The sequence below is a fragment of the Callithrix jacchus genome, chromosome 11 (genome assembly GCF_049354715.1).
Source record: "Callithrix jacchus isolate 240 chromosome 11, calJac240_pri, whole genome shotgun sequence".
NCBI lineage: Eukaryota > Metazoa > Chordata > Mammalia > Primates > Cebidae > Callithrix > Callithrix jacchus.
In genome coordinates this window covers 43,276,444-43,291,451 of record NC_133512.1, presented here as the reverse complement: position 1 = coordinate 43,291,451, position 15,008 = coordinate 43,276,444, and the positions used below count along the sequence as shown (strand labels likewise).

General features: G+C 37.0%; 1 protein-coding gene across 4 annotated transcripts in view; it reads right to left on the bottom strand.

The window, feature by feature from the left end:
* Positions 1–11,418: 11,418 nt before the first annotated feature.
* Positions 11,419–15,008, bottom strand: part of AGMO (alkylglycerol monooxygenase) — a 356,235-nt gene continuing 352,645 nt past the window's right edge. For all 4 annotated transcript variants that reach the window (XM_078342639.1, XM_002751549.8, XM_054237221.2 and 1 more), the window contains one exon: positions 11,419–12,378. Coding sequence is in view for 1 of the 4 variants with exons in the window: in XM_002751549.8 (XP_002751595.1) it covers positions 12,304–12,378 (75 nt within the window). In the remaining 3 variants the exon portion in view is untranslated. The remainder of the gene's footprint in view (positions 12,379–15,008) is intronic.

Genomic DNA, 15,008 nt, shown 5'->3' with positions numbered 1-15,008 from the left:
TCCCCTGATTATTAATGAAATTTACAAATAGTCTCTTGCAAGACTTCCTTAAAAAAGAGAAGATGCTGTTTTGATTTAAGATTTTTTTTCTTGTCCAGTGACTTAGAAAAATAAGCTCCCATTTTATAAACATTTTACAACCTCTCTTCCATTAAAGAGCTGGAAGGAAACTCAACTTGTTGCTGTCGACTGATTTTCCATTTGCAACAATGAATGCAGTGAGAGAAAACTGGTATCTTTTAAGTGACTGCAAGGTCCTTCAGCTTTGGAAGCTGCACATTAATAGCTAATGCTTTACTTTTTGTTTTTTGAAGTTAAATAAGCCAATAAGTATTAAAAAACAGCACCTTCTTTCCTGTCAGCAACATCCAAAGTGCACCCCACCTTCCATACCACTCAAGGGTCTCAAGACACAAAGTTGTACACTGAATTTCAGTTATGAAAATATCTAAAGTAAGTCAAGTTTTAGGTTTGATCTTGTCTTCTCATATATTCAAGCACAGAGATGTAACAATAGGAAAAGTTATTTCTTGTTGAATTGTTAAAGCTGATGGTTTACATTTCTAAAAAATGATACTAGTTGCTTAAATGTACGTTGTTTACCATTTACATTTCATAATAAACTTAAAACCTAAATTTTTTCTTAATACTCACAGTAAGCAGTTTCCTTTTGTGTTTTGGAACCTTCCCTGCTGCTCCAAGGAGGTACCCACCTCTGTATGTATCAAATGACCTGAATTTCCTGAGGTGTTTATGTAGTCCAGGTACTCAAGATTTTTAAGTGCTATATATACAGTGAACAGCTGTTTGCTTTTAATATCTGAAGAAATGCTCATTAAGGAACTACCTGAGATTCTCTACTCTTCCAAAAGAATAAAAAGGCCAAAGAAGCAATTTTTCAACTAGTAAGTCAAAATTTGGCGGCCTTTATAAGCATGCAGAGAGTAAAGTAGATCATACTTCATATAAAGCTTTGAATTCTCGATAGTGGAAAGAATAAGGGAGGTAGAAGAAATAGAAGTAACAGAATAAAATATACAGCAGGGAAAGGACAGTAGGCATCCGAAAGGGAAGTATGTCTGAAAAATAAGGATTAGAATTTGTATAACTGTTCCAAGATTCTTAAAAGAATGAAGACAATTTTGTTTTTGCATTTGAATCATCTGATTCCCTTCTAAGGTTGTCCCCATTGACTTGATTCTAATGAACATACTATGAAATAAAACCTCATTAATTAATTACCAATGAAAAACAAATTATTGAGTAGTCCAAATCTGATTAAAATCGAGTTTTATTACTTTAAAATATAGTCGTAATTTGGATTAACTGATACAGGAATGTCAGCGTCACAAGGGAACACAGACGTGACCTGGACCATTGCTCCCAATTTTTACTGAAGAACTAAAGTAAACAATGACCAGACTGGGTTATGTGCCTTGTTTTCTAAAGACCTCTTATTCACTTCCCAGGTCTGTTCAGGGTCACACATCTAGCAAGTGGCTAAATTGGCGAGAGAGTCTAAATACAATTCCTACCTTTGGTTTCTGCAACCAAGCAAAATTCATCCTCAAGAAACTCAATAAATGGATTACTTACTACATGTGTGCTAACACTTAAGGCATTTCTTTGGGAACAAAGTGGTTTTAAAGAGCTTAAAGGTGACGGTTATTTCCTTGGAAATATTATATAAAATTTATATTTTAAGTAAATAGAAAAAGGACAGCTTCTTTATAGAATGGGAAAGAAAATTTTCAGCCATTCAAGGATCAGCAATCACAAACATGCAAAGAAGCTTCTGGTCACAAGAAATGCTACCAACTAACATTATCTCATGCTAAATGTGGGAGATTATATGAATCTTCTTTCCCTCTAGGACAGGGATTCTTATATTTTAGGTGGCACATTATCCCCCTGGGAAGCTCTGGATTTGTACACATACCAGCACCTGAGGTCCGGATAACTTCAGTCTAAGATGAGGCCCTGGAGGTAGCAGGTGTTTTGATGCAGATAAACTTCAGCACACAAATTTGGAAACACTGCCTTAGTCAGATGACATAGCAAAGGACGAACACCAAACTACTCAACATGAACTTTCATCAGATATCTTTTACGTATTAATAATTGAATCTCTTATAAAAAAATGCTTAACTCCACTTCTGACTTTTCAGCATAGACACATTAAATAGTGTTAAATGATGTAAAAGAATTTTCCTGCCTCTAATATATTTATGAATGGCTTACATAGGTTTTATTGGTAGAGTGACTATCTAAATTATTGATCAAATAAAATCTTTATCTCACTCTCTCTCTCCCTCTCTGTCTCTGTCTCTCTCTCTCTCTCACACACACACAAACACAGAACTATTCATCAAAAATCTGTTTTAATATGTTAGCAAATTTACAGAATATAATATTCAAAACTATTTCTAAAAAGTTTTTTTCAAAAAATGAAAAATAACAAAACCATGTTCATATGGAGAGAGAACAGGACAGTGGGATTTCCCATCAAAGGACCCACCCACAAGCCTGGAAACTGTGACCCTAAATAAGAAGTTATCCCTGTTTTCCTCCCCAAATGTTGCTTTTTCTAAAACCACCCTGGCTCACCATGCAACCCATCCTGTACCCATAAGAACTCCAAACCCCAGGGTCCACAAGCAGAAGAGTGGCAGAGAAGCACAAGAGAGAAGAAAAGAGAAGGAGTGTCTGAACATTGAGAGGAATTTGGCTGGGGATGTCTGAAGGGGAGATCAGCCATGGGATAGCCAAACTCCAGGGGGAGATCATCTTCCCATTCCATCTCCTTTCCAGTTCCCCATCCAAACCACTGAAAGCTACCTCCATCACTCAGTAAAATCCTCACATTCATCATCCTTCAGCTATATGTGATCTGATTCTTCCTGGACACTCGACAAAGACCCAGATAACAAGAGGGCAGAGTGTAAAATGCTGTCGCCCTGACTCTCCACTGAGCCAGTTAACACTTCACCATCCATAGAGAGCAACAGCTAAAAAAGCATTAATTGTAACACACCCCTAGATGCTACTGTGGTGCCAGAGCCTCAAAGCACTCGCGCTGCCTCCTGCACCTGCCCATTTGTGTGCTCCCCTCCCATAAGGGGTTTGAGCACCACTGGTCAAGCAAACTAGCCACACTTCTGTCACAAGTCCCAGATGGGGCTCAGGGAACTTTCCTGTTTCAATGTCATCAAAGCAAATTTTTTAAAAACCTTCACAGTAATCATCTAGATTATAGAATATTAAAAATGACATAAATGGAATAATTATTAATATATACTCAATAATCAGTTTTCTTAGTCACTTCTATCTTTAATAGCATGTCAGTGTCATTTTTTGAAGATGTTTCTAATAAGATGTTTTTATTTTGAATTTTTAAATTTTCTTTATTCTCAAAGTTTCATCTTATGGTTAAAACAATCAAAAGTGTAGACACTTGCAAATGACTTTTCTCTGTATAACATTTATATTGTGAAAATACTCTCTTTACAGGTAATGAAGAATCTAACAAGTTTAAAAATACAGTAAATGTATATTTTCTCTTCTAATTTTTTACTTGTTAAATGATATAAATAATTAACTCCAACATGTCATAGCTCTTGTATTTTTGCCTACAATTAGAGTAACATTCAAAAATATTTTACAAAGCAAAATGTATCAAGTAATTGGTCTTATTTATTACTTGTTAATTGTTTTAACCAAATTTAGAAGCTGTGGAATTATAGGCTTTAAAATTCTGTTCCTTTTTGATACATAATACAAATTTATCTCTTTGGAACTAGAGGCTTCATCAATATTCTCAAGCTTCAATTTGGGTATAAGAGTTAAATCTCACTTGAAGTCGGAACTCTTATTATATAATTTGTTCAGTCCTTTTCTAGTTTAATAGGGTTCAATTTCAATATCTCCCTGTTTGCAAGTTTGGTTTTCAATAAGTGAAATTCACTAAGAACTTCTTGAACAAAACTTTTGTCACTTTTCATTGATATTTTTCTAAAGATCTCCTACTAGTTTTTAACAAATGTAACCAAGTTTGACAGATTCTATCATAAAATTCAGCAACATGAGAAGACACAGGTTTGATTTACAAAATTGTTCTGCAATTTAGAAGTGAGTACACTTCTAAAATCTGACCTCTGGCAACAAAATATACTTTGCTGTTGATGTATTCTTTTGTATTTAACTTGTTTTCCAACAAATTCCTAGGCAATCTGCAACTTTGTATGCATAAAATATTTTTAAATTTTGACAATATACCTCTCTGAATACTATTAATTTTATGTCCAACACAAGCAATTTCAAGCAATTTTTCTGCTAAGAATCTCTTAATTTAGAAACAATACTGCTTTGCATCATACTAATCCACCGAAATTTCTGTTTATACTATCACCACAAAATTAATTTTATTTTCAATATTAAACTTTTTAATTTGTAATAATGATAGATGTTTCACGTTTCATGAAATAGGCTGTTAACAAACTGCTTCAGTTCCATTAACTGAATGAAAATACTGATTCGTGATTGGTATTAGCTGAATTTCCATTTGGAAAATCAGATTACAGTGAGATGAAACTGGTTATCTTTTAATTGCAAAGTTCTTCAACGATGGAGCTAGCACATTAATTGCTACTACTTTATTTTTTGTTTGTGTACAAGAAAATTGTAATGATTTAATAAATGAAATTAAAAAAGAAAAAATATATAAGTAAAATAACTCAAAAGGATCTCTTAATAATGATGCATTTCAGAGAGTGTACATGCCCTCTGCAATTGCATCTGTTAGATCCTTGCCTTTGAGCATGAATATCTTAAAATGAGTAGAAACTTTTGAAATAGATGCTGATGCTTCTTCAGCACATTTATATCTTCCAGTTTTTGTGCAATCAGTAATATCACTAATCTTCCCCCACCCTGTGAATAAGTTGATAAACATTCCATGCAAATTATGTGTTTAGCATAAATTTTCTTCAAAAGCAAATCAGTACTTAGCTTACAAAATATGGAGTTATTAATTTGGTAGCAAGAGGCTCATGGCAGCCTGATGATTTTATGCATCTTGCAGCCTATTACGTAGGTCAAGCCAAGGTTTCCTAGTGTGCCATGTGGCTGCCAGGTGCCATTTTTAGATGATCTCCAGTACCCCCTGTCTAGAGAGAATTAGCCGGCTTTAGACTCTGATTGTCTCAACAGACATCATTTTACCAGCAAGTTAAAACGCATGCTGTGTACTGTCTGGGAAAGGGATGTGTTAGTTGCACTTGTCTAATGTCTCTGAAAGGGATGTGTTAGTTGGATTTGCCTGAATGCCATGGGGGAGGACAGAAACCATTACGCATGGACATCTTTTATATTTAACTTTGTGTTACAGGAAGAGCTCCCTTCAGTGTGCATGTATACCTCACACTACTACAAGAGACGCTGGAAGATGCGGCAAGTGTAAAATAGGGATCTACCAAAACTAACCCTCCCATATATTTTAATAGTGAAGCAGTGTCATTGTATGGGGTAGTTACCTGAAGTTCCTTGACTCATGCCAAGGAAAGTAAGGACACAAAAACACAAAAGAAGAGAGTTTAAGAGTGTTTAATAGAAGAAAGAAAGAGACGGGAGAATAGCCTTCTCTCCTACAGAGAGAGAGAGGGGAGCCCAAGTGGGTTTTCCATGCCCCTGGTGAAGTGCATGGGGTTTTATAGACTGGATTAAGAGGTGGTGTCTGATTTACATAGGGCCCAAGGATTGGCTGGACTAAATATGATATTTACATAGCACTGGAGGAAGCCGGTCACTCCACCCTAATCTTTTTAGTATGCAAATGGGTTTTGTACTTGGCTGGCGCCATGTTTTCTGCTTCTTACTGTACACGTGGTTGGCAAAAAAAGGGAAGATGAAGCGCCATTTTGAACATGCCTCGTCCCTAGATAGCCCCTTTTCTGTTGGCACAACTGCTGGCATTTACCTGGGCAAACTTCTAGCTTGGCTTTCCATGTCTGCAGCGTGATTTTACCAATTGCTCTTTGTTCGAAAAGAAAATGATTTGGGGGCTGCTTTTCTTAAAAAGGAAAACCTTGTTGAGGACTTATCACCATCTGCATAAATAACTTCTTTCTAACTCCTATTTTATTACCTTTATGTATAATCTTCCATTATAGTATATATGGGGTTTCACTATGTTGGCCAGGATGGTCTCTATCTCTTGACCTCATGATCCACCTGCCTCAGCCTTCCAAAGTGCTGGGATTACAGGCATGAGCCACCATGCCCCGCCTTTTTTTTTTTTTTTTTTTTTTTTTTTTTTTTTTAATATTGAGAGGGAATCTTGCTCCGTCACCCGGGCTGGAGTGTAATGGTGGGATCTTGGCTCACTGTTCAAGCAATTCTCCTATCTCAGGCTCCCAAGTAGCTCAGATTACAGGTGCCACCACCACACCTGGCTAATTTTCGTACTTTTATTAGTAGAGATGGGGTTTCATCACATTGGTCAGGCTGGTTTTGAACCCGATCTCAGGTGATCCGTCTGCCTCAGCCTTCCAATGTATTGGGATTATAGGTGTGAGCCACTGTGCCTGGCTGGTTCAGTTTCTTTTAGAATGTATGCAAAATGATCCCATGTGAAGCAGAAAACTTTGGTGCCATGTTTAAATATCCATGCTTACTTAATCATTACCACCTCTCTTAATTAACATCTTTGCTATAAAACAATATTCTCTCACACTGTACAACTTTTCTGCATATTTCTGAAACTTGACAGGAGGGGCTAGAGAAGTTCTCTTTCATTCTAGTTTGGCTGTAGCTTCTGCACCTTATCATTGCCAGAGGTTTGAAAAATATAGATTCTTTGGCATGTTCTCAATCTTATAGATTCAATGTTACAAACATAATTTTCATTTTTAAAAAGATCCACAGGTAATCCTGATGCATAAGGCAAAGACTGCTTCTTCCTGGTTTCTGTGATGTAAATCAAGACAGGCTACAATTTTGGGCACGCTGCTGTAAAAACAAAGGAAGAACATGCCCACGGAATGAAGTTATTATGATTCATGGATACTGGGGTGCCTGGGGTGGTTGAAAATTTTTACTTAAATAGTGCTAGAGTTGTAGAATGTCAAAAAGAAGGCACAATCTGCAAGAGAAAAACATCAATGCTTGCTAAATTTGCTAATTTTTTCTAATTGTGTCTTGGAGAGGAAGGAACGTAAGTTGATATGATGTCCAGAAAAAAGGGTGGCAGAACTGGAGATTTAAAAAATGTTCTAATAATGATAATGTATAGAAATACAGAACGTTGTCTTTTATTATTATTATTGTTATTATTACTGAGGCAGGCTTAAGATAGAGCCAAGCTGCTTCCATTGTGTTGCTGAATATTGTAACATCAAAAATGTTTTAAGATTCTGAAAGCCAAACTTGTCTGTTTTTTACTATTTTATCTTGGGTTTCTGGAGTCTATGAATATGAGAACATGGTGGTGGGGGGGAACATTAAAAAGGAAGCTTATTTTCTATTGCTCTCCTGAGTAAATCCTATTACTGTACACTATAACGTATACCATATATTAAAGAATTCCACTCAATGATTCTATTTGCAGATTCCACACTGAGGGATTAAATTATATAATCACTAGTAAAAATGAAATTTGGAAATCTTTAATAAATAATCATGCAAGCTGTTAATGTTAGGTATAACAAGTGCTCATATATTTTAGCAACTAATTGAACATCTGATACACGATTAGGAATGCACATATTGCTAAATATCAGGGCTTTGAGAAGATTAGATTCAGTTTAACAAAAATAATTTAATGGAATGAAATGATGTGGAAGCCAATGACACAACAAATAGAGCTACAGGAATGAGCAGTCCTAGAGAAAATTGAAAGGTCATGTAGCTTCTTTCAGACATCCGGCAATCCTATAAGTACACCTAGGGCATCACCATTCTTAGAAGGTTCAGAAGTTCTGGACTCATTCACCTTGTCAACTAATCTTATAACTAAAATACTTATCCTGAGAACTTTATTTTGTATCTTGGAGCATCAAACTGAATGGAAAATAATCTGAACTTAAACTCCTTGGCCTATACTTCTAAAGGCTTAGTTTAGATGTCTGACATTATGAAATGGTGAAACATCATGGTCTTCGATGTTCAACTTCACAGAGTTTAAATTTTATTTTGGTCACTTATGTTTCATAGGCCTGTGCAAGTTATTTAGCTTCTTTAAGACACAAAATTATTTTCTGTAAAGTGATGTTAATAGCTCCTAACTTAGGATTCTAGAGACTAAATCAAATAATACTAATAGAGGACTACTCAATAAACAAATGCTTCTTTCCTCTCTCTAGCCTTTCTTATGGTGTATTAGGAAAAGTAGATATCTTCATATGATTTGCAAGGTCAATTTGAATTTCTCCATTAGAAGTGGTGAGTAATTGATGTGTCGTTTTATTAGGACTTTCCCTCCAGAGAGACAGAGAAAGAGAGAGAGTTATAGTCCTTCCAGTAAGCATTAATTACATGGTATCACTCAAGATGAATTTACAACATTAATAATAGCTGTATGTTCTGTCATCATGTATTAGTGTTTTAAAAACAAAAGAAAACTGGACTGGAAAATTAGCAGGGTTAAAGAATAAAGTGAAGAATCAAGTGCCTTGGCTAATAACACACAGAGGCCCTAGGAATGAAATCGCCCAATGGGTTCATTGCCTGCTGCCAGGATAGAGCCGATTTATCAAGACAAGGAAACTGTAATACAGAAAGTTTAATTCATACAGAGCCAGCTGAATAGGAGACTGGAGTTTTATTATTACTAACATCAGTATCCCTGAAAATTTGGAGACTGGGGTTTTTTAAGGATACATTGGTAGGTAGGGGGCCAGGGAATGGAGACTGCTGATTGATCAGGTCAGAGAGAAAAACCATAGAGTCTTGAAGCTATTCTTGGCTGGGTCAGTTCTTGGGTGGGAGCCACAAGACCAGATGAGCCAGTTTATCCATCTGAGTGGTGCCAGCTGATCCATGGAGTGCAGGAGCTAAAAAATACCTCAAGCACCAATCTGAGGTTTCACAATAGTGATGTTATCCCTACGAGCAACTGGTGAGATTTAGAATCTTGTGGCCTCTAGCTGTATGACTCCTAAGCCTATTTTCCAATTTTGTGGCCAATTTATTAGTCCTACAAAAGCAGCCTGGTCGCCAGGCAAGAATGGGGTTTGTTTTGGGAAAGGGCTGTTATCATTTTTGTTTCAAAGGTAAACTATAAACTATACCTTCCAAAGTTAGCTTGGCCTGTGCCCAGGAAATAACGAGGACAGCTTGGAGGTCAGAAGCAAAATGGAGACTGTTAGGACAGATTTCTCACAGTCGTAATTTTCTCACTGTTATAATTTTTTGTAGGAGGTTTCAGGAATATTACCTATCGGGTAACCACTCCCACTTTCACTGGCACAAATTGGTATCTTGATAATATCTATATTTCTAGTAGAAAACCATTCACAATCATAGTGAGGTAAACCCAAGAGAGAAAAGAAAGAATAGACAGATTTCAATTTACTCAAAGAATACTGAACTTTGGTGCAAAAGGATCTTTTATCATTTGGGGGAATGATTTATTAACATTTCCATTATTAGACACATTTTTAGACTACTCCTATAAATTCACATATTTTACAGTGGGGGACTGTGTTAAGGAAAACCGAGTCCACAAGAGGCATGGTTTCAAAAACAGGAACTTCCCAGCGCCATGCCTGTTCGGAACCTGGAGTTCTTTGTCTGACTTTCCAGACTGCTGGCTAGGTAGAAATTCCAGGTGTGCACCTTTGTTCGAAAAGCTCTGGGAGGAAGGGCCTGTGTTGTGGACCTAGCAGCCAATCCAGTATCAGAGTTGAAGATCGATCACTCCAGAGGATGTTTGAAAGAACTCGGCCAGGTGCCGTGGCTCCCGCCTGTAATCTCAGCACTTTGGGAGGCCGAGGCGGGTGGGTCACAAGGTCAAGAGATCGAGACCATCCTGGTCGACATGGTGAAACCCCATCTCTACTAAAAATACAAAAAAAATAAATAAATTAGCTGGGCCATGGTGGCGCGTGCCTATAATCCCAGCTACTCAGGAGGCTGAGGCAGGAGAATTGCCTGAACCCAGGAGGCGGAGGTTGTGGTGAGCCAAGATCTTGCCATTGCACTCCAGCCTGGGTAACAAGAGCGAAACTCTCTCAAAAAAAAAAAAAAAAAAAAAAAAAAAGAACCCCTCATTGGATAAGAACATGAATGGAGCAGGAGTAACTCCAGTGTTAAAATACTACTACCCCTTTCCTGTGCCGATTTCCCTCTCTGAGATCCACTTCCATGGCAACTTGGGAGCTGTCTGTCCCTCTCTCCCTATACAGATATTCCCTTTGGATTCCCCTCCCATGGCAGTGTCAGAGTGTGCTCGCTCTCTCTTTCTCTCTCTCTCTCTCTCTCTCTCTCTCTCTCGCTTGCTCGCTCTCTTTCTCTTTCTCTCTCTCTCTCTCTCTCTCTCTCTCTCTCTCTCTCTCTCCCTCCCTCCCTCCCTCCCTCCCTCCCTCCCTCCCTCCCTCCCTCTCTCTGCTTAATAAATTGCTTTCTGCTAAACTCTTTGGGTCCAATATTTACTTGAACGGTAAGCTCACTGGGCTGCGAATGGTAAGCTCACTGGGCTGCAAGGGCCCTTTCCCCATTCCTCGGGCAAGTGAGTCCAAGACCCTGGACACACCCTGTTGGTTACATCTTCGGCGACCACAGGGAGGGAGCTGAGCCCCTGTTGTCTCGCCACCCAGTTACAAAAGGATATATGCATACTTATGCTTCATTCCTTGGGAAACCATTAAGATCTTCTGACATACTAAACAACTATTTAAAGATTAGCAAAAAGTCTCTTTTTCTTTGCCATTACTAAAGAATGTGTTTTACACATTGAAAAGTCTCTAGAATGTAGAATCGGGGTTTTGAGAAAATTTATGTCTTAAATTTCATAATCTCAAGCCAGCAGAGGGCTCCCTACTGTAACATGATTCTGTACACACAAAACTCTGCAAAAATAGTTGGTAAGGGACCAAAGCAGGATTTAATATTTGTTACAGGCTTACATATTTTCTATAACTATGTGTTAAATTAAGCAGTGTAAAAAGAATGAAGCAAAGCCAAACCTACTTCTGATACTTGAGATAGAATTTGTTATATTTCCATCATGCAGAATTTAATTTTCCTCTGTTATTCCATTTGGAAAACTAAATGTGCTTCAATTCTGTATCCTGAGTTCACATAGACACCTGCAGATTCTCTTAATACTCCAATATTTTTGTCCGCTCAAAGATTAAATAACATATTTCTAATATGAGATTATCTGCTCTTTAACCCAGTGATAAATACAGGCAAAGCTCAATGAAGGGCAACATTAATTGTTTAATGCATGCATCTTTGATTATTTACATGTATTAAATTATTAAATTTTAACTTGATTTCAAGAAATATTGGAGAAATGAATCACAAATATTTTTTTTTAACTTTTTCCAGTCCTCCTTCTTTGCACTTCATCCTGCTTATCTGTCTGTTTCCTCCTAATGAAACACTTGGCGGATTTTTACAAGCCCTACGAACAATGTACACACAACACCTTGGGTAATTTTATTTATAAATTAGCATTGTTGTGACAATTTTAAGTAATATAGAATTGCTGCATTCTGCTCACTCTGCCAGAACAAATTGACCAAGCATATTAGAGAAATATATGACAAAGCAACCAGTTGAACACACTAATTCTGACAAATTCCATTCATTTTTCTTTCACTGATGTCTTTTTCTGGAATGCAGCTCCTTAGGTAATATGGTTTGGAAAGGTAAATGAGGCCTTAGTAAGACAACTAATGTAATACATTTTTATGACTACAAATCTGTATCTATGCATACATTTAGCAAATTATCAAAGGAAACATTGTTAAATCAATACAAAGGCAATATTCCTTCTTTTTTACTATTTTTTAAGTATTATCTCTTCCTTTCATACTTGTCATATGCTATCGGTTAATATAACATCATTATATTTGAAATTTTTTTAATTGTAGCAATAAAGGGGGGAAGTAACCACAACTGACTTTAATTTTGATAGAAAATAACAAATGTGAAAAGCAAACAATAGTAAATAAGTAATTTTACCTTTCATTAAAGAAATAGTTCATATAAGCATAATATAAGATAATTACATTTTAATATGCAGTCATAATATGCTTATGGACAACTGATTAAAAGAAGAGAGTTATGTACCAATTCAGGTTATTTCCAAGGGCCAGAGGTGAGTTGTTTCATGCTTCTAACTCCCCAGAAAGCAATGCAAATGGAAAAAACAATCTGAAGAAATAAAACACAAACAGAAAAAAAAGGTAGAAATGAATCAATACTTTTGCTCAACTGAATTAAAAATATTTCCCTAGAGGAAAATCAACAGGGACATTTTAGTCAGTCAAGTTATTTAAATGAAATGTAGCAATTGCTCACTGATAGAAATTAGCCAATTTAACTTAAAACATGGCATGTGAAGACAGGAGCAGGAGTTAAGAAGTTTTATTTCTGTGGCTTTTTTTTTTTAATCTTCACAAATCTGGGTCATGTCAAGCAATGGGGTTAGTAAGTTAAATATTCAAACATTTCTTCTGACATCGGGGTACAGCATGTTATATGTGTAATATTAAATGACCTAATTGCTTACATAAGTTAAGAAACCTTTGGAATAGGAGAAATAAAAATACTGTTAAAGAATCCCTCGAAGGCAATATGATCTACCTTACTATGAACTTCGCCCAACATGAATTAAATTCTGAACACTGCTGCTGATTTACCTCCTCAGTCTTTTGATCTTATCAGGTGTAAAAATGTAACTACAAATTTCTTTCACACTGAAAACTTAACTAAATCATATTAAAGCAGCCTCAAAAGTTCATTGAGTTTGTTCAGTCCAGGGACTGGTCATTGTCTTTGCACCATCAAGTTTCCCAAAAGCAAGCCGTTCCCTTTGCTCTTACCTAGGCACTAAGAATTAAAACTATAGGATTGCTTTCCTGATCACCATTTTAGTTCAGGGAGTACTGAATGATGATGAAAGCAAACAGTGCTAAAACAACCAGAGTTATTGGGATAGCCGTGTGGGAGTTTCTCCATACTTTTACATATATGTGTATATTTCCCCTCCAAACCGTTAAAATAGGACCAGATGCCTCTCCCCAAGAAGAATATCGCTATACCTGGAAGATTCACTAAAACATACAAAAAGAGCACATTTAAGTAATAAGATGAAGTCATGGGAGCATTCTAGGGTAGGAAACTGTGGTAAAGTCAAGACTGTTAACTGAGGACAGCTGCTAATTCACAGAAAAGACCTTGAACTGTGCTGATTTTGCTATTAAAGCATGAATAAGGAAAAAACACCAACAACAACCAAAATACAAACAAGCCAAAAATCCCTCATAGACAAGGATGTTTAGATTTATGAGCGGGCTGTCCAGTTTCATATGAACTTCCTGGATCTTTCTAGAGAACCACCATCCTTCACATTAGCCAGTTTGATGCACCTCTTCAAATTCATGCATTCCTTTTAGCATATAACACCCACAATATGAAAAATACTAAAAATAAGATCAGCAGTTAAATTGAAGGAGAAGTCAAGAATAATATTAACATTTTGGAGTTGCCTCAGAAGTCAAATACAATATATTTAAAGACTGGTTTTGATTTTGTTTCTTTTGACTGTAACTCAAGAGAAATGACTTCATGGGATTTCTCCTAGTGGTGCCAGGTAAAATAATACAGCGATGGGGGTAGTATTTGTGAAAGCTCTAAGACTCGTGCAGTGAGTCGCAGCATTTGTCCATGAAAATGGGTTAATGCTGAGAACGGTGCTGAGAAGACAGCTTTTTGAGTGAGAGATGATGAATCTATAATATCAGAGTAAACCATTTACTTTAGAACAAGAATATTCATCAAGCAGCTAATAGATAACTTGTTTTGTGCAGGGTGGTAGAATCTAAACTATATTTGGCAATAGAAATAAGTCTTTATTGTACAGTCACAAGGATGATCTCCCCGAGGGAAGGCTGAGGAGAATTACTTCAGTGAAACCTCAAAGTTGTATATAAAGTTTTCAGAGTATTCTCATAAATCTCATAATTCTCCTCTTTTCCACTCTCAATTCCCCTAGACTGTCCATACTTTCAACTCAACTCCCAGTATTAAAAAGTTTTACCTAAAGAGAAAGTGGAAGAGGTTGCAATTCTATTTATGCCTTGCTATTAATCCACCATTTCCCACTAAATCTTTCCACCTTCGAAACTGTGATTCACATCCTTTATTCTCTAGGACCTACCTCTAACTAAATCACAAAATCTTCTCCTTTCCAATTATCTGAAATGCTTTTAAATTCCTACCAAAAATGCAGTGCTGCAGTTCACAGTTTTATTTTATTTTTTTATTTTTTTATTTTTTTTGAGACGGAGTTTCGCTCTTGTTACCCAGTCTGGAGTGCAATGGCGTGATCTCGGCTCACCGCAGTCTCCGCCTCCTGGGTTCAGGCAATTCTCCTGCCTCAGCCTCCTGAGCAGCTGGGATTACAGGCACGTGCCACCATGCCCAGCTAATTTTTTGTAATTTTAGTAGAGACGGGGTTTCACCATGTTGACCAAGATGGTCTCGATCTGTTGACCTCGTGATCCACCCGCCTCGGCCTCCCAAAGTGCTGGGATTACAGGCTTGAGCCACCGCGCCCGGCCCACAGTTTTATTTTGTTTGGTTGCTTGCTTGCTTGTTTCAGGCTCCTATGTGTTATCCCTTCAAAGAGATGTACAACTGGTTAAGCCTAGGGCTCAGGATCCGATTGTATTGATGTGCACTGGAGACCTCTGCTGAGGCCAGCATTGTGCTACATGCCTTTATGAGATTATGTCACCTAATTCTCATGACAAACTTCAGAGTACTGGTATCCAATGTGG